Source organism: Babylonia areolata, chromosome 1 (genome assembly GCF_041734735.1).
Source record: "Babylonia areolata isolate BAREFJ2019XMU chromosome 1, ASM4173473v1, whole genome shotgun sequence".
Lineage (NCBI taxonomy): Eukaryota > Metazoa > Mollusca > Gastropoda > Neogastropoda > Buccinidae > Babylonia > Babylonia areolata.
The window spans coordinates 39,091,657-39,109,963 of NC_134876.1; the positions used below are offsets into that span (position 1 = coordinate 39,091,657).

General features: G+C 39.1%; 1 protein-coding gene across 2 annotated transcripts in view; it reads right to left on the reverse strand.

Annotated features, from left to right (window-relative positions):
• The window catches only part of LOC143282756 (uncharacterized), a 199,325-nt gene that overhangs the window by 154,724 nt on the left and 26,294 nt on the right, over positions 1-18,307 (reverse strand). For both annotated transcript variants that reach the window (XM_076588518.1, XM_076588509.1), the window contains exons 2-9: positions 11,049-11,082; positions 9,255-9,336; positions 8,600-8,694; positions 7,369-7,590; positions 6,747-6,842; positions 4,329-4,462; positions 2,570-2,780; positions 1,620-1,771 (exon numbers count right to left, since the gene is read on the reverse strand). In XM_076588518.1, the coding sequence (XP_076444633.1) occupies positions 1,620-1,771; positions 2,570-2,780; positions 4,329-4,462; positions 6,747-6,842; positions 7,369-7,590; positions 8,600-8,694; positions 9,255-9,336; positions 11,049-11,082 (1,026 nt within the window). The remainder of the gene's footprint in view (positions 1-1,619; positions 1,772-2,569; positions 2,781-4,328; positions 4,463-6,746; positions 6,843-7,368; positions 7,591-8,599; positions 8,695-9,254; positions 9,337-11,048; positions 11,083-18,307) is intronic.

Genomic DNA, 18,307 nt, shown 5'->3' on the forward strand with positions numbered 1-18,307 from the left:
CAATGCAAGACTGCATTCTTGATGTGAAATCCTGGATGACATTCAACAAACTAAAATTAGATGATGACAAAACTGAAGCTATGGTTATTTCCTCTTTAAGAATGTCCGCATCTGTCTCTTTTCCTGCCTCTACTGTGGTTGGTGATGCCACAGTTCAGTTTTCTAAAATAGCAAAGAACCTCAGAGTCATTCTTGACTCAAACTTCAGTATACATGCTCAGGTAGTCAATCTGCTATGCTCAATCAGTTGTGAACTTGGTTGGATTAACACTTTTTATCAGTACCTTTCTGTTGAAACTGTCAGAACTCTATATCTGCTTTGGTGCTGTCACAAACTGACTACTGTAATTCTCTTCTGACAGGTTGTCCACATAAGCTTCTTCAGAGAATTAAAAAAACTTCAAAACAATTCTGCCCTTCTGATTCCCAAAGTCACACACACTGGTCACATTTCTCCCCACCTCAATACTCTACACTGGCTCCCCATGAAGCAAGAATTAAGAAACAGCGGTCATGAATGATCCATGTAATTCATAACTTTTTCTTTCATGTATAGCGCCCTAAGCTCTTAGAAAGAAAGGACACTATAAAAATGTACATTTTTTTTAATTATAAAATAATAAATATAACTGGTGACATGGTCAGCATTGTGTACTTAAGAATGTGAGGACAAAAGTCAGAGGTCCAGAAGAAGTGGGGGGTTTTGGCCTATGGCAAACTCCTACCCAAAGCTGTGTATGCTATGGACTCAAATGCATAGTCTGGGACAACATAGTTGAGGATAATCTACTTCACTGATGTGTCTTTGAGAGTGTTGCTCAAACGTCCTGACTAACACTGAACATGTCTGTATCTCTAAATCCTGGTTGATGCCAGGACACATTATCAAAGGCAGTGGAGAGTACAGCCTTGTCACTTAGTCCTACACCTAATCAGATTTCAGTAGCAGCAGCATACTCATCCATCATCAAGACAGAAAAAACTTGTCCCAAATTCTGTGGACTTTCATGCCCTGAACTCTTGGTGGCCTCAGTTTCAAGTCTCCCTCCACTTCCATGCTTGGGGTGAATTCCTGTGAAGGTCTCTGGTGTCAGCAGATTCATAGTGAGACTGTTATTAGAAGGATGTGATGGTGGTCTCCACTTTGGAAGGAACGCTGATAGTCTGGTTTCACAACTAAGTGATTATTGTCAACAGTAGGGAGCTTAGCAGATGGTGTCCTGCTGATCCAGAAAAGGCACAACTGAATGCAACACATGCGATTCAGCAGCAGTGCAGGGTCCCCTCCAGTGTGTGGCCTCCTGGAGATCTAACATAAACAGTTCCCTGTGGATTGCCAGTGCTGAGACTGTGACAGATAACCCAGATGCAGACCACCTGAAGCTGAAAACAATACAAAAACCAACCCAAGCAGGCACCAAGCATGATCTACCAACCCACACTAGTTCAGGCACTATATCCACAAACATTATGTACTGACATGCATTTGTTTCACTCTTTTTTTTCTTTCTTTTTTTTTCTTTTTTTTTTGTTGTTTTTTTGACAAGGTGCTTGCAATTCCCTTTCCCTTCACAGTCAATAAATCATATGAATTATTTTTTTCAACTTAAAAAGATTACCTCCAAAGTGACGATCTTGCTTTTGTGTTCTGCAGTAATGATCCAGGTGTAATCCTGAGACCCAACGTACATAGGATAAAAGGGTGAGATCAGTTCTTGGTGGTCGGTGGTGGCTGTCAAATTGTTGTATGGCTGAGGACTGGCCTCTTTCACTGGAAGCAGTAACAATATGGACAATATATACTAACAACAGACAATACACTAAATTCCACTTTCACAGGAAATTCTTGCCTTCTTAAAGTGTGTATGTGTGTGTGTGTGTGTATATATATATATATATATATATATATATATATGTGTGTGTGTGTGTGTGTGTGTGTGTGTGTGTGTGTACATGTGTGTAAAGCATAACTTTTTTTTTCACTCTGAAGACACCACTGACAAAAGTCAATGAAGAGTAGTGGGGATCCTATTCTTGCTGTAAACCGCTGTGATGAGGACATTCCATAAAGAAACAAAATGAGTCCAATCACATCTTTCTGGCATACTCTTTCATCATGTGATGTGCTGTGATAACACCACACCTTGATGGGTAGCTAGTTATTGCAACAATTAAGTTTGATATGTGCATAAACATACATGTCCACTTAACAAGATATTATGCTTCACAAAATGTGTCATGCAACTTAAAATAAAAAAATACTGCAAACAAGCTGATCTTAAACATAGCACAAAAGAGACTCTGAAAAATGAAAATGATAAGTATCTAATGATATTTATTTTTTATTAATCTTACCATAATAAAAACTAGATGTAACAACAAAAAAGATTTTGAAACATAAGGATTTGAAAAGGATCATCTTGATCAAATGAAAATCAAAGATGTGTCAGAGCTGGGTTTTTTGTTGTTGCTTTTTTGTTTGTTTGTTTGTTGGTTGGTTTGTTTGTTTTTTGTTGTTGTTGTTTTCCTTCTTCCTCATGAAAACATTCAGCTAGCTGACAAACAATACCTGCAGAGAACTCAGCGGTGAAACCCTTGGAAGACACCAATCCATTGGAAGTGAAGAGTACCATCAGAAAATTGTTGAGACTGATATAGCTTCGGGGAGAGGCGCTCAGATTACCAGACAACTGCGCCACCATCCGGGATGTTGAAACCGTTTGTCCACCAGCCAGAACAAGAACTTCGTCCCAGTGAGGTTCTGTGATGAAGTCTGTAAACTGAACAGGTTACAAGAGCTCAGTCAGCTCTCTCATTCTGTATATCAGTTGTGGTTTACAATTTCAACATCCCCCCAACAATGACATGCGCAAACAAGATTTTGATATCCAAGGAACAAGATGAGGCCAAGTGGCAACAAGGAATAACATCAAACTGAGGAAGATAATTCAAAACTAAACTTGGTATATTGTCATATAATTTCTTCTCATTGTTTCTGAACAATTCCACTTCATAAGAAATACAGAAGCTTGACAAGAGGGTGAAATCTTGTCATATATGCAGGAGTGTGCATGAGTGTGTGTGCATCTATCTGCCTGTCTTTCGGTGAAGGTCTGTTAATGTGTGTGTGAATGTGTGTGTGTGTGTGTGTGCATTTGTATTTTGCATTTGTATTTCTTTTTATCACAACAGATTTCTCTGTGTGAAATTCGGGCTGCTCTCCCCAGGGAGAGCGTGTCTCTATACTACAGCGCCAACCCTTTTTTTTTTTTTTCCTGCGTGCAGTTTTATTAGTCTTTCCTATCGAAGTGGATTTTTCTACAGAATTTTGCCAGGAACAACTCTTTTGTTGCGGTGGGTTCTTTTACATGCGCTAAGTGCATGCTGCACATGGGACCTCGGTTTATCGTCTCATCCGAATGACTAGCGTCCAGACCACCACTCAAGGTCTAGTGGAGGGGGAGAAAATATTGGCGGCTGAGCCGTGATTCGAACCAGTGCACTCAGATTCTCTCGCTTCCTAGGCGGACACGTTACCTCTAGGCCATTACTCCACTTGTGTGTCTGTGTATGTGTGTGTGTGTGTGCGCGTGCATGCACAAGCGTGCATAAACAGCATTTCTCCACTTGATAAATTTCAGTGGAGCCTGGACTAATAACTACAAATTTTTAAACATCTATTGAAAATTATTGATCATTTCAATGATTATTTTGGTTCAAGGTCACCATATCAAGAAAATGTTTTCTGTGCTTTTGGCTTTCTGGAGAAGTGCCTGACACATTTTAATTCAAGTTGACATTCAGAGAGGTGCTGATGAAAGTTCTAAAGGCTCAGACTTTTACAACTGATCATGACTCACATGAGCCAAGCCTGGTATCCTGAAGTGGATGAGGAATTATTTTGTTTATGACATTTCACAACATATTTAACACTAACACAGTCTTCATGTTACACCAAAAATAAAAAAGAAACTTAAAAAATGATTGGACTTGTTCAGTTCTGTCACAAACTTCAACTACACAACTAAAATTTCACACAGATGCACACACTTTGACATTTCTCATAACCATGATGATGAAAACAAAGTGGACTGCAAATCATGCCAAATTCAAACTGAAGACATCATTCTTGGACCTTTCTGCAGCTCATCAGATATATATAGCATTTACTTTCTTTTTTTTAAGTTATTGAATTGAGTCTACAATGCCCTTTGCTAAAGAACAGTAATCGTTGACAAAAGAAACTCAGTTTTGCTCCACAAAGTTTGGTGTAAGTCAAATAGCCAAGGAAAACAAAGAGAATTAAAGAAAAAACGGAGATAACCTACTTCCAGTTTGACATTGCTGCCCAGTGGTAACTCAATTAGCCAAGAGCAGACCTTATTGGCTGGATAATTACTGGGATAGTTTGGTGACTTGATTGTTCCACTCATCTGCTTCACATGGAAAGTACAATTGTCATCTGAAAGCAAAAGAAAACATACTAACACAAACTCACTATGCATGTACATGCACAGTAATTAACACACACACACACATACTTATGCATGCACATGCATGCTCAGCTCAGCTCAGCTCAGTTCAGTTCAGTTACTCAAGGAGGTATCACAGTGTTTTGACAAATCCATGTACACTACCCACATCTGTTAAGCAGATGAATGACCAGCAGCGTAACCCAACGTGCGTAGTCAGGACTCAAGAGGAAAATAGGATACATAAACAAATAAATGGAAAAGTCATCTAATTGCTGGTAATGAATAAATGAATAGAAATAAAGAAATCTAAATATAAAATGAAATGAAATTAAGTAAGCACAGACAAAGATATCTAAATATAAAATGAAATGAAATTAAGTAAGCAAACAGATAAAGATATAAACCAAAAAAGGAACAAAATGATAATAATGATAACAGATAAACAAATAAGCAAATAAATGTAAATAAACACACAGATATGCCACACGCGTATCACACATACACACACACACACACACACACACACACACACACATGCACATGCATGCACATAAACAACAAATAGTGATAATGATGACATTTCTACTAATACCATAATCAGATATCCAACTCATACTTCAGGGAGCATATCATGTAATTTTCAAACCAAAACACACTTAAGATAGATTTACAATCATATGTTGATCCATGTTTGTTAAAATTTCCTTCAAAGATAGAACTAAAAGACCTAGCCTCTACTGTAGAAAAACTGGGGCTCAAGACTAACCAAAAGAAGACCATACAGCTGAGGATAAATCATGCAACTGATGAGTCAGTCAAAATCCAGAAAGCTGGTATAGAGGATGTATAAGAGCTCTTTATCTCAGCACAAGATGAGCAGCAGTGGAAATCTCTGGTGGTGGCTTTACATGCCATGGCACAGGAAGAGGATTAAACAAGTAAGTAAAAATGTCCTTCACCTAGCAATGGTATTCTTTTGAAAAGATAGATCAGTAAAGCTATTGTTGTCACAGTCTAAGTATGAAATAAATGCAAACAATGTTGGCCATTTCTTGTGAAACTCTACTGGTCAGACTCCTCTTTTGATCTGACTCAGTCTTTTTTTCTAAACATTTGAAGGTTAGGTACTGGAGAGAGACGGGTGCCCACAACTGCAGTTATCCTCATTGTCTTTCAGCATAATCACTGGTTATGCAGTCTGAAGTTCAGGCAAATCACAAAGAAAAGAGACAGGGCAGGGGGGTCATCAAATTTTGTTTTATTTTTCTTTGCTTTTTTTTCAGTTATTTGCTTCACAATTTTTACACACTAATATGTTAATATTATTGCTTCCCCTCAAGTTCTTTGCTTGCAAGAATTAATTCTGATTTGTTTTTACATATCATCGATAAAATAAAACCAGTCTGATCTGATCTTCATTGGATCTGTTTAAATCACTTTAATATTGGTGTTAGATAAGATCCATTCACATACGTGATTTCCTACGCAAGAAGCGTAATCTAGGACTAGTTCCAAAAATATACTGATTTTCTTGCTCTCTGTTTATTACATTCTCTTCCAGTGTTGTGGCTCAATTCCCATCTCTCGCACAGTCTCACTCTCTCTCAAATTCACGTGCATGCGCATTTTTTTCTGAAAATAAAATCATTGCTGAAATACTTATCGAGACTTATTACGTCAGTCCAAAAGTGGTATCTCCATAATGAGGATGGATGGAAGGGTTTTATCATTATTTTATTATCTGTCATCCTGCCTAATTCGGATGCTCTACTGCTTGTGGTTACCGAGAAAATGTCAATATGAAGGTTCACCACAGAAAGACACACATACAGGGAGACAGACAGACACACAGACAACCAAATCAGGCTAAATTCATATACAAGCAAGTCAACAACAACAAAACTTCTCATTCACCAAAATGTCAGGGTGATTCTGCACAACTGTACTTGTGAAACCCTGTTAACTTCTGTGTCTTTTGAAATTGACATGCCTTTGTGCACATCAAAGGGAGGAATGCCATGGATCCAAACATTTTTTTTTTTTAATTTCATATCTTGTTTCAATGATAATGACAGGCATGTGCCTGAAAAGCTATGTCTGAACAGACTGAACAGCTGATTCCACCCTGACCTTCACAGCTTCCAGGCCATCTTACCATTTTTCTGCAATCTCAGACTCAATCCACAACAACAAAGCAGACAGCCATTTTGGTATCAACCTCAACCTACAGTTACCCAAAGTATGTCTTCAGAGATGACCAAAGAATCTTACTGCAGTCAAGTTCATCAGATCCGTCTCCACAATCATCATCATTGTCACACTTCAGTCCTTGAGGCACAAAGTTTCCATTATGGCAGTGAAAAAACCCTGTGACCAAAACAGATGAAAATAATGTATTTTAGAATATAAAATCAAAAGAATCTTTGCAAAAGAAGCCGTTAATAAAGACTAAATAAACTTATGTATATGTGTGTTTTAGTGCTGGGTTGTATGCATTCACACTCCGTGTGGGCGAATGTGTATGAATCCAAGTGTAAAAGTAAAGAATGTTATACTGATCTCAAAAGAAACCAATGAAAATCACAAATATTCATGAAGTATTAGGGTAAAATTATGGCATCTGCATGTGTGTGTTTCTGTATAAAACATGGAGTTCAAAATCATTATTTGCATTCAGACAATATACTTCTTTTCAAGTTAATGTCATGATAATTTCTGCATTTCTAGCATTAAAAATTACATTATGAAAATAATTCTCATTCATTACTGTTTCAAAATAATGCATGTGCTTGTGTAAGTAAGCTGTTTTAACATATATCATAAAACTATTTTTCTGCAAACTTATTCACAACAAAGGCAAACAAGAAACCCAAGTGTTATCCAAGTGTTATACCTTCTGGTGCTGAAGCCCTCTGGCAAACAAAGCTTGATTTTTTCTCACAGGGAGAAAGGGACCACAGAACACGCCCTCTGTCGATGTTAGCTACAGCACACTCCAACTCCTCAAATTCTGAATCTGGCTGGTCAATCTGCCAATAACCCACTGATATTTGGGCTTCTGAGCCGTCACTCCAGCGCATGGCTCTTTGATTTGTTGTTGAAGTCCGTCTAGCTCCTACAAAGAAAGAACACATATACTACTTGTGTAAGACAATGTATTTTCATTTTTAAAAAAAAGAAAATTCTAATACTGATACTTGTGCTGTCCTTCACAAACAGTTAATGTTATCAACACACTTGTTGATATCTTTAGACAGTAAAATACATACATAAACAGCACAGCACAGAACTCATATTTCAAGAATCTTATTTTGTCTACACAGACTCTCCCCAAATGTCAAATTAAAGCCTCAACAGTTTTATCAATTAATAAACAGAGTGGATCTGAAGCCGATCTTAGACAGCAAAGAAAGCCACAAATATAGCAAGGGGCAAATTTGTATCCTCAAATCAAAAGAAGACAACAACATGAATTACTATAATATAAAACAAACCACCACTGAACTCTTCTCTTCATTTCTCTCACTCTCTATTTGGTATTTCTCTTTGTGTGCCCAGCCTAAATGTAAACAATACTGTTTTCTAAACAAGCGTGACAATGACTCCCAACTCCTGGAAGAATTCCAGCTTGTGCAACAGGCCACAGTGCATGGCACAGTTCATTTTTTTAAACTGTTAGATGCAATGTCATGTGTTCACTAAATGCTGTTGATGGCATAGGTAAATAGTAAATGTATGCCTGATCCAATGAATAAACCATGCAGAGCCTTCAGCAAAACAGGCATCCACTGCTCAGGTACTTTTTTCTGCTGAATATATCACGTCATTGTTCTTTTTTGAATCTATGATGTTCTTGCTCTGTTTAAACATGTGTGTGTGCTCGCATGTATGTGTGTGTGTGTGTGTGTGTGTGTGTGTGTTGGTGGTGGTGGTGGTGCTGTGAACACTCAACCTACAGTGTGGAATTTTTTGTGCACCCAAATCAAATAAATTTCATTTTATTTCGTTATCTATACACTTTTCAAAAACACAACAGAAGAAAATGAATGCATGTTACCCACATTACTAACAATGATACATGTGCATAATCAATTTCATAATTTGCTAAATAATAAACAGCTTACCAATCCAGTACTCTGTAAATCCCTTGCTCATTACGAATTTACCAATGTCATCATTTTCATAGAAGTCCTTCACTTTCACCTGATGTGACCCATAGCTGTTAACAAAAAATATTACAAAGTTTTTAATAACACAGAAAAATACATGAAGAAAAAGTTCACATGCCAAAATCAATCTCTCTCTCTCTCTCTCTCTCTCTCTCTCTCTCTCTCTCTCTCTCTCATGCACTCACACGCGCTTGAATTTTATGACATGACACCCATCTGGACTGAAAAGTTCTAAAAGACAATAAACAACCTGAATTGGAATAGATTAAGGGAAAAGACCTATCAGAAGCATACTGGCATGATAAACTGATTTCCTTCATATATGACTTAATAATTCATAAAAATATTAATCTATGGCATCATAATAAAACCATACAGCAGATCTATGCCATGACTGCTTCAGAACAACTGACAAATCAGCACATGTAACTTCAAACTCAAATACTTAATATAAATCACATTTACATCAATCAAACTTAAATATAATTATGTGAACAGCCCATTTTCAAGTCATGGTTCACAACAATGTGCCACATGTTCTGAATACAGTTTCAATTGTATGAAATTGTGTGGAACTTTAAAAAATGTGCTACAGTACTGCAGGTTTTACCTTTGGCAGACTCGTTCGGCACTGTCCCAGGGCAACATATTTGGGAAAAAGCGGTAGCACATGTAGCCAATGAGAGTCCAGTCTGTGACAAAAATGAATGGGATTTTCACATGTTCTATCCTTCCTTACCAATAAAACTAGCATTCAAATCAACTCTCAACACAAGCTTGCCAGCTTGCATACATTTCTTCATCAGTCTACAAGAGCATAAATATATTCATAATTACACATTAACTGTTGATAGTCATAACAACTTTGTGTCTGTGAACAAAAGAGAAACATGCTGTAAAAGACATCTCTAAAAGTACCTGGCTGGTAGTCCAGGGGAATCTTTCTATCCACTTGTGCAGTCAGTTGGACTCTAGTCTTTGCCAGACTGACTTAAAATGTCCATCTTAGACATACAAAATTGACAGAATCAGATTCAAAGTGTATTGTCTTGCAAAAGGATTATTGTAACCTATTACTGGACAAGAAGGAAGGTGGCAAAATAGTTAAGACGCTCATCTGCTAATACAGAAAGTCCCTGAGGGTCTGGGTTCAAGTCCCACTCTCACCCTTTCTCCCAAGTTTGACTGGAAAATCAAACTGAGTGTCTATTCATTCAGATGAGACGATAAACCGAGGTCCCATGTACAGTATGCACTTGGCGCACTGAAAAAGAACCCATGGCAACGAGAGTGTTGTCCTCTGGCAATATCATGTAAAAGAAATCCACTCTGATAGATACACAAATGTATATGCATGCACTCAAGGCCTGACCAAGCGTGTTGGGTTATGCTGCTGGTCAGGCATCTGCCTAACAGATGTGGTGTAGCATGTATGGATTTGTACGAACACAGTGACACCTCCTTGAGAAACTGAAACTGAAACTGAGACCTAATCTTTGACCTTGATTTGCGAAAGTGATTGCTTTGGCTGTATCAGTCATTGCATTAATTTTGTTTTAAATAAAAAATTTTAAAAAGATGAAAAAACCAAACTTCATCACATTTTTTCCATTATGCTATGTTGTGACCTTGAACTGATTTCTGACCTTGACTCTTGTGGTTTTGTCTTTACCATAACCAGTCAGTGTGTGCTGGCTTTGCTGAACATTGTTACAAGGTGTTATCTCTTTTGTACCTTAGAGCTTTTCCTGTTACTGTCATAATGCTATTTTCTTCAACATCTGACCTTGAGTTAGAATGAAGATCATGCTACTACTATGACCAGTCACTACACCAAGTTAGATGAAAATTGGATGTCAGACATCAACTCTCTTGATCATGTCTTTTGGCAAAATAAAATAAAATGAAATGAAATAAAATAAACCTTGATATTTGACCTCATACCTCTCTTGTCCAATTTATTTGTTTAAATGGCAACAGATTTGTTGTATCATTTGCCCTAAATTGTTGTTATGATATGAGCTAATAATAAATGGGGGCAATGATATACTGTTGGCCATTTCTATAATGTTGTATACATGGATATACAAATGTGCATACTTATGCAAAATATGTCACTGGTTCCATATCAGTGATAATCAAGTACACTGTATCAGTGTATGTCTTTTAGCTTATATTTGCACTTGCTGCCTTGTTTATGAATGTTGATTGATGTTTTCACATCTCAGTGTCTCACACACACACACACACACACACACACACACACACACGTGTGTGTGTGTGTGTGTGTGTGTGTGTGTGTGTGTGTGTGTGTCTGTGTTTGTGTGTCTGTGTCTGTGTGAATGCCTCACAGTTTAAAACAGACAAAAGAGAAACATGCTGTAAAAGACATCTCTAAAAGTACCTGGCTGGCAGTCCAGGGGAATCTTTCTATCCACCTGCGACAGTAATAAACACAAACTTTAAGTTGGTAAGCAATAAGCTCAATGCATGTGCTGTACATAAGTTGTATTGCTGATGAATAGTACACATGTCCATAGTATACATGTACCTGAGTTACCAACAAAGACTAACATACTTAAATCTACATTCACTAAAAGGTATAAGAGTAAGAGGTGATTTGATTAAAACTTATATGCTATTAAATGACATAAATGATGTAAATGCAAGACATATCTTTAGAATGTCGGACTATGATAGTACAAGGAACTCAGTAATGAAAATTTGTTTAGAACACTGCAACACCAACATAAGAAAAAATTCATTGGCTAACCGAATTGCACAAACATGGAATGCACTACCAATGAAGTTAAACTTGCACAAAATACTAACACATTCAAAAATCTCATTGACACTAACACCATCTTAAAAGAAAAATTTTTTGACTATGATGAATAAAACAAAGTTTCTTGCAGACGTGTACTTGCGTACACCGCCCAGCAACAACAAACAAAAGATGAAAATAAATAAATAAAATAAAATGGAAGAAGTGAAGATGAAGATTCGATGGGTACATAAAAAGGATGAGAGGTCTCGGCAGATGACTGCCAGTCCCTATACTACTACTACTACTACTACTACCACTACTAACTGAACGTTATGGATAATCACGGCAATTGATCGTTCTCTAACAACTTCTAAATGCTGATGATAGCAATAAAGACAGCATTTATTTCAAGACGTGGTGTTGATATTCTGGATTCGTCAGGCATTCACACGACCATCCACTGACACAAAATTTGCCTCACCAGTTTTGTTTGAAACTAAGGAACGAGTACACACAAGCCCTCATCGTGCGTCGAAAATAAGAAAATAACAATATTGAAGGCAGCCTTGATAACGTGGGTGAAGAAAATGTATGTGATTCAAAGAAGCAGGGTGTTAAGATTACACCTTGGAGCTCATGCTGCAGCGGCTGCTGGGTGCTCAAAATAACCTGATCAAGGAACTTGGTTGGCATTCTGGCATTCTGATGGGAGATCTCTTCAAGGAACTACAGGCCTATGTGCGGCAAACATAGGAGCAATCTGTTCCAGTAATGAACCTGAAAGATGGGGATCAAACACAGCCTCAGCCGAGGAGTGATACATATGTCCAATGATATGAATAACTGGCATGCGTAGTGACATGTCAAGTTTCCATGGTGTCCACAGACGAAATTGGTTTATTTATAGGTACGTGGGTGGAGTCATACCGTTGTGTCCCCAGGCCTACATATCCCCCAGGTCAAAAGTCTCCAAGGTCTATGTATCACCCAAGTTTATTTGCCCCACCTCTAAACTCTCCTCTGCTCAACTGTGCTTTACTCAGATCTCACGTGACACAACTCTATTCAACTCAGCACTACTCAACTCTAATCACTCAACTGAACTCTGTGCTCAGCTCTACTCAACTAGCTCTCCTCAGCTCGTCTCTGCTCAAATCTTCAACTATCCTCAGTTCAGCTCTGCGCAGCTCTACTTAAATCTACTCAAGTGTGCTCAACAACTCTACAATGAACTTTAATCAACTGTGCTCTATTCAACTCAAGAAAGCTCAAACTGATCAAATCTACGCACGGTAACTGTACTCAACTGACTCTTTTTTCCCCACCTGTACGTGCTCAACTCAACAGTGTTCAACTCTATTCTACTCAACTGTGTTCAACACAACTCAGCTGTGTTGAGTTCAACTCTACTGAACTGTGCTCAGTTCAGCACTACTAAACCAGCTATACTAAACTGAGCTCAACTTTACTGAACCATGCTCAACGCAGCTCTACTCAATCAGCTGTACTCAGCTCTTAATCAGCACTATTCTACTGGACTTTACCTTACTCTACTCAGCTGTGCTCAACTCTACTCTTATCAGTCGTGCTTAACTCTGTTGTACTCACTATAATTGTGCTTTACTCTGACTGAAGTGTGCTGAGCTCTACTCAGAACATCACTACTCAGAACACTCACTGGCTTCCCGTTAAAGCAAGACTTCGATACAAAGAAGCTTGTTTCTGATTTCAGTGTTTCTGTCACAACAATATGCCATCGTATCTTTCACTGAGATCTTCTCCATCTATACCGTCCTTCTAGGTCGCTTCGCTCATTTGACACCTCGCTGCTGACAGTTCCTCAGTTCTCCCTTGAGACCTTTGCCAAAAAGATCTTTTTTTCTGTCTTTGTCCTTCTGGAACTCCCTGCCTCTGTCCCTCAGAAAAACCCAGTGTTTTTCATTTTTTGAAAAAAAAAAAAAAATTAAAGACACGTGTTTTAAATCCACTAAGCATAATACATACAAACGAGTGTCTGTTTGTGTATGGTGATGTGTTGTGGCGAAGGGGGAGGGAGTGACTGCTTTTAAAATCTGCATTTTAAAATGTAGATTTTTATTGTATTGTGATGTGTGTGACCGGTGTTAAGAACTGGAAGTGAATTTCCAGTATTGTGATATGGTTTTTGTGAATTATGATATCACGTACCAGTATTGTGATCGGGTTTTTAAGTATTGTGATATTATATTGCATTATTTAGGCTTTTTCATGTGACATGTATGATGAGTGTGTATAGTCTGTGATGACTCTGTGTGTGTGTGTGTGTGTGTGTGTGTGTGTGTGTGTGTGTGTGTGTGTGTGTGTGTGTGTGTGTGTGTGTGTGAGTGAGAGATTTTCATTTTAGTGTTTCAATGTATGTTTGTTTATCGAGCAGAAAAATAGTACAGGACCCTAGACTGCACCTGGACAGACACCTGACAACACTTCTGTTTCCTCTTATTTCTCTGGCCTCGAGAAGCACTCTGTTTTCCGTCGGGCTAGGAAGTTCTTGATCCATTCATGAATGGGTCCTCTGATCCTGTAGTGGTTCAGCTCGTGGAGGAACCTATCGTGTGGGACAGTATCGAAAGCCTTGCTGAAATCCAGTACTGCCATGGATGTTTGCGTCATGTGATTTGAGTAGGTCATGCATGGTGGTAAGCAACTGCATGAGTTTCACATGACTAGCCTCTTCTAAAACCATGTGTTTTTCAAGGTGCTTGTGGAAGTGGGAGAAGATGATAATTATGTTTAAGCAGTTTGCAAGCTACCGAGGTTAAAGACACCGGGCGGTAGTTGTCAGCTGTATCTTTACCGCCTTTCTTAAACACACATGATACAGCCAGACTGTATGTATGACTTCAGTGTCTATAGACTGTTTGAAGATAATGGTGGGTGATGAGGCAATGGTGCCTGCACAAGTTTTCGGGAATCCCGTCTGGCCCGCAGACTTTGGAGGGATTTAAGTTCCTGGGAAGTTTGACAATTCCTTCTGTTGAGATATCAAGGTCGTCGATGCTGGGTTGGGCTGGTCCTTCCATTGGGGGAGGTGGTTTCTCATCGTCAAGCGTGAAGACAGACTAAATCTGACTGAGGAGTATTCACCTTGGAGCAGCTGTCCCTGTGCAGGGTGTTTCCTTCAGGGCCTGTGTTGTCTTGGTGCCTAGCTTTAAGGTTTTTGGGTCGTTTTCCTTGAAGCCTGTTTCAATAGTTGTGTTGATGTACTGCCACTGTCCTTCTCAGTGCCCAACGACTCTCTTTCTGGAGGAAGCGGCAGTTTGACCCGTTGTTCGATTTCTCAAATTGGCCTTGTGGTTTGCTGTCTTTTTCTGCCCGAAGTGTTCGCTTGAACTTTCTGTCTATCCATGTTATGTTGTTGTTGTGTTGTCCTAAATTAGATCACCGATTCCAACTTCCCTATTCGTTGATCTAAGCAACATGTCAAATCACTAGCAAAAAGCAACTGACACGAGAACTATTTGGTTGAGTCGCACACTGTCAGTGACTACATGAAATGTTATATAATTTGATAAATATTCACCTGCAACTGAAATATGTGCAAAGCATTTAGATCAATGGTAACCACGACCTATGAATGAAAAACCGGGCCCCGCACCAGCCTGAGAGAACAACGCCATGTACCCCAACATCGCACAACTTGACCACAGTTAAGAGTAACAGCGAACAGGTCGTTATGTTCTACTTGTGTGAAAAAGGAAAGTAACGTCTAGATTGGTGTTCTGCAACACTGCTGGGAAATCATTCTATCCTTGACTTCCTTTGTCTGTCTATTTAGTTATACTTATAGTCAGTTTTATCTAGGTTGAAAAATGAAAGTAAGATTGGTGGACTGCAGCACTGCTGGAAAAACAATCTTTCCTTTACAACCTTTGTCAATTGGGTTCGGTTTCTAGTCAGTTCTGTTTAGGTCTTCCAGTGTGTTTAATTAATCAGTTCAGAAAAATTATACTAAAAAGTCCGCACCCAGCAACAAATGTGTTTGCCGAAAAGAAAAAGTGGCCAAAAAAGAGAACCGTGCATTTTTTGTTGTTGTTTTTTGCACGACCAAACAGACGCTGACGCTGACATTGCCCCGCTTTGTGTTGGTGGCCTTAACCCATCCATGTCCCGACAACGGCCCTGCAAGAGGAAGAAAATTGTCACCTGTCCTCTTCAGTGGGAAACAGGCGATGTTTACACGACTGTCAACCCTACAATTTGTACCATTAACTTCAGACCCGAACCGAAAGCTATATGCTCCAGGGAATCCCTGTCTGAGTTCAGCAGACTAGCCAGCCCACTCATTTTCCCCTCTTTCCTAGCAGGCAGCCATCTTCCACCCCTGTCATATGCGCAGATCTATCATTTCATGTCTACTTTCACAACTAGGGAGGAGGGGGGGGGGTTATTGAAGTATTATCACCCTTCTTATCTGTTGTTTCAGTTTCATGGAGGCGTATAAGGGTGCGAACTGATCCATATACGCACCACACACACCACATTTGCTTTGAAAAATAAATAGATTTAATAAATAAAAACGGAGATTAGAAAAGAGAGATAAACCACTTGCAGAAATTGCTGAAGCCAGGCAGCCTGCGCCGCGAGACGCATTCATTATTCATGAGCTGCCTTTGCCCCGCCCAAACTAAGGGAAAGCGTCAGTCGAATGCAGTCTCCTGAGTGATTTTATAATTTGGATTACACCTTTTTTCCCTTTTCTGTTTGCTTCATCCCACGCAGATGTCAAACTCAATTTTGTTGTGAATAACATTCCTAAATATTTATATGTATTGGTTACTTTTATTTCCCTATCACCACAGCACCATTTTTCACGAGTCGAAAGATGACTTCCATTGCGGAAAACTATAATATTGGTCTTATCGAGATTCACTGTTTGTTGTAGTCTGTCTGTTTCTTGCTTAAGGGCATTTAATTGATTTTGTAACCCTATGGGTGTGTCAGACAAGAGAACAACATCATCAGCAAATAGCATTAAGAGCAAATCTGTTGCGCCAGGTATCATTTGTATTCCATGTCTCCCCTTCTTTGATAACTCCACTGCCAATTCACCGATGAAAAAGGAAAACAGCTGTGAGCTTAGCATACAACCTTGTTTAACCCCTCTTGGACACTGAAAAAAGTCTGAATAAATACCTTTGTCACGAACACATACAAGTACAGAATTGTAGATGCTTTTAACAGCCATGTAAAACTCCCGAGAGAGAGAGACAGAGACTTAGAGAGAGAGAAAGAGCACAATACAACGGTCTGCTCGGGCAACATGAAGCGTTCGTATATATATGAATTATATATATGATTATGTACATATAGATAGATTTAGATTTACATACTGATAGATCTATATGAAATTATGTATGTATGTATTCATGTATGTATGTATGTATGTATAGACAGATGTTAGAAAAGAGACAGAGCTGAATATGTGTTTTATGTTTTGATATATATATATATATATATATATATATATATATATATGTTGTTGAAGAAATGGTGATGTAAACCAGAAAGTGTGAAAAAAAAGCAGCGTTACGAAAACGCAGTTCAATAATTTACAACTGTCTCTCTCATGTGCAACATTGCGCTGAGGGGGCGGGGGGGGGGGGGGGGGGGGGGGAGTTGGTGGTGGGGCGAGCTGCTTTATTTTCTTTTTATATTATCTACATTCAAGCAGATGCAAACGTGCTAAAAACCAAGCAAAAATGAATCGGTTTTCATTGTATACAGCGAATCTTACTACACGTGGGAAATTCCAGGCATAATTTAACTTTCGCTTTACTGCAGCTGAACCGTCAGAACCGACTAGTTTCCTTCGGGTGCGGAAGGAGAGGGTGATTTACCCCCACCCTTCCGCACTGCGTGTGTGCCCCAAAACGGCTTCAGCACTGTTATAGACAGTAAGAAGGGGCCTGCCGCGAGTGGTTTATCTCTCTTTTCTAATCTCCGATAAAACATTGCCTGACCCATACATAGACCCGACGCGCTTGAGAACCGACAATTAATATGCATGCATATACTAATGATTTATTGTTTCAAATAGATAAGTGAACCAATAGACTTATCGGTTATTCTTTGCCGGACTTATGCCGTTCCGCAGTGGTCGGGGTTCGAGGCCCCGTTTGGGGCATGGTGTTGTGTCTTTTGGGAACGTGTTACCGATTAAAATGGGGCGCATACATCGTCAACATCACTACCGTAATTTATCATTGTTATGATCATCGTTGTTGTCGTAAAAAAGCATTATCTTTACACGAGAAAGCTCTTGAAAGAGTCCCGCGATCCCTCAACAAAACGAATGCAAACAAATCCCATGCAAATGGTTCTTTTCCCAGATGAATGTCGAGTTTCTCCTCGTTGCTGCGTGACACTAATTATTTTACTTTAGATACAGGTCCCAAGTTATTTTCTGGGTGCATCATTCAGTGACCATTATTATGAACTATAGTCTCTCTCTCTCTCTCTCTCTCTCTCTCTCTCTCTCTCTCTCTCTCTCTCTCTCTCTTTCAAGGAAAGATTGGAAGAATAGACCATGCCTAAAATCTTAATTCTTGAATAAAAAAGATTTTTTTAAGAAATGTTTTGAGTTCTGAGTTCTTTCTGTCTCTGTCTCTGTCTGCCTATCTGTTTCTGCCCTCCCCCCCCCCCCCTTCTCTCTCTCTCTCTCTCTCTCTCTCTCTCTATCTCAGTCATTATGAATAAAGCATCCGACGGGCGCAATAGCCGAGTGGTTAAACTGAGCGTTGGACTTTCAGGTCCCGGGTTCGAATCTCGGTGACGGCGCTTGGTGGGTAAAGGGCGGAGATTTTTCCGATCTCCCAAGTTAACATATGTGCAGACCTGCTTGTGCCTGAGCTCCCCTT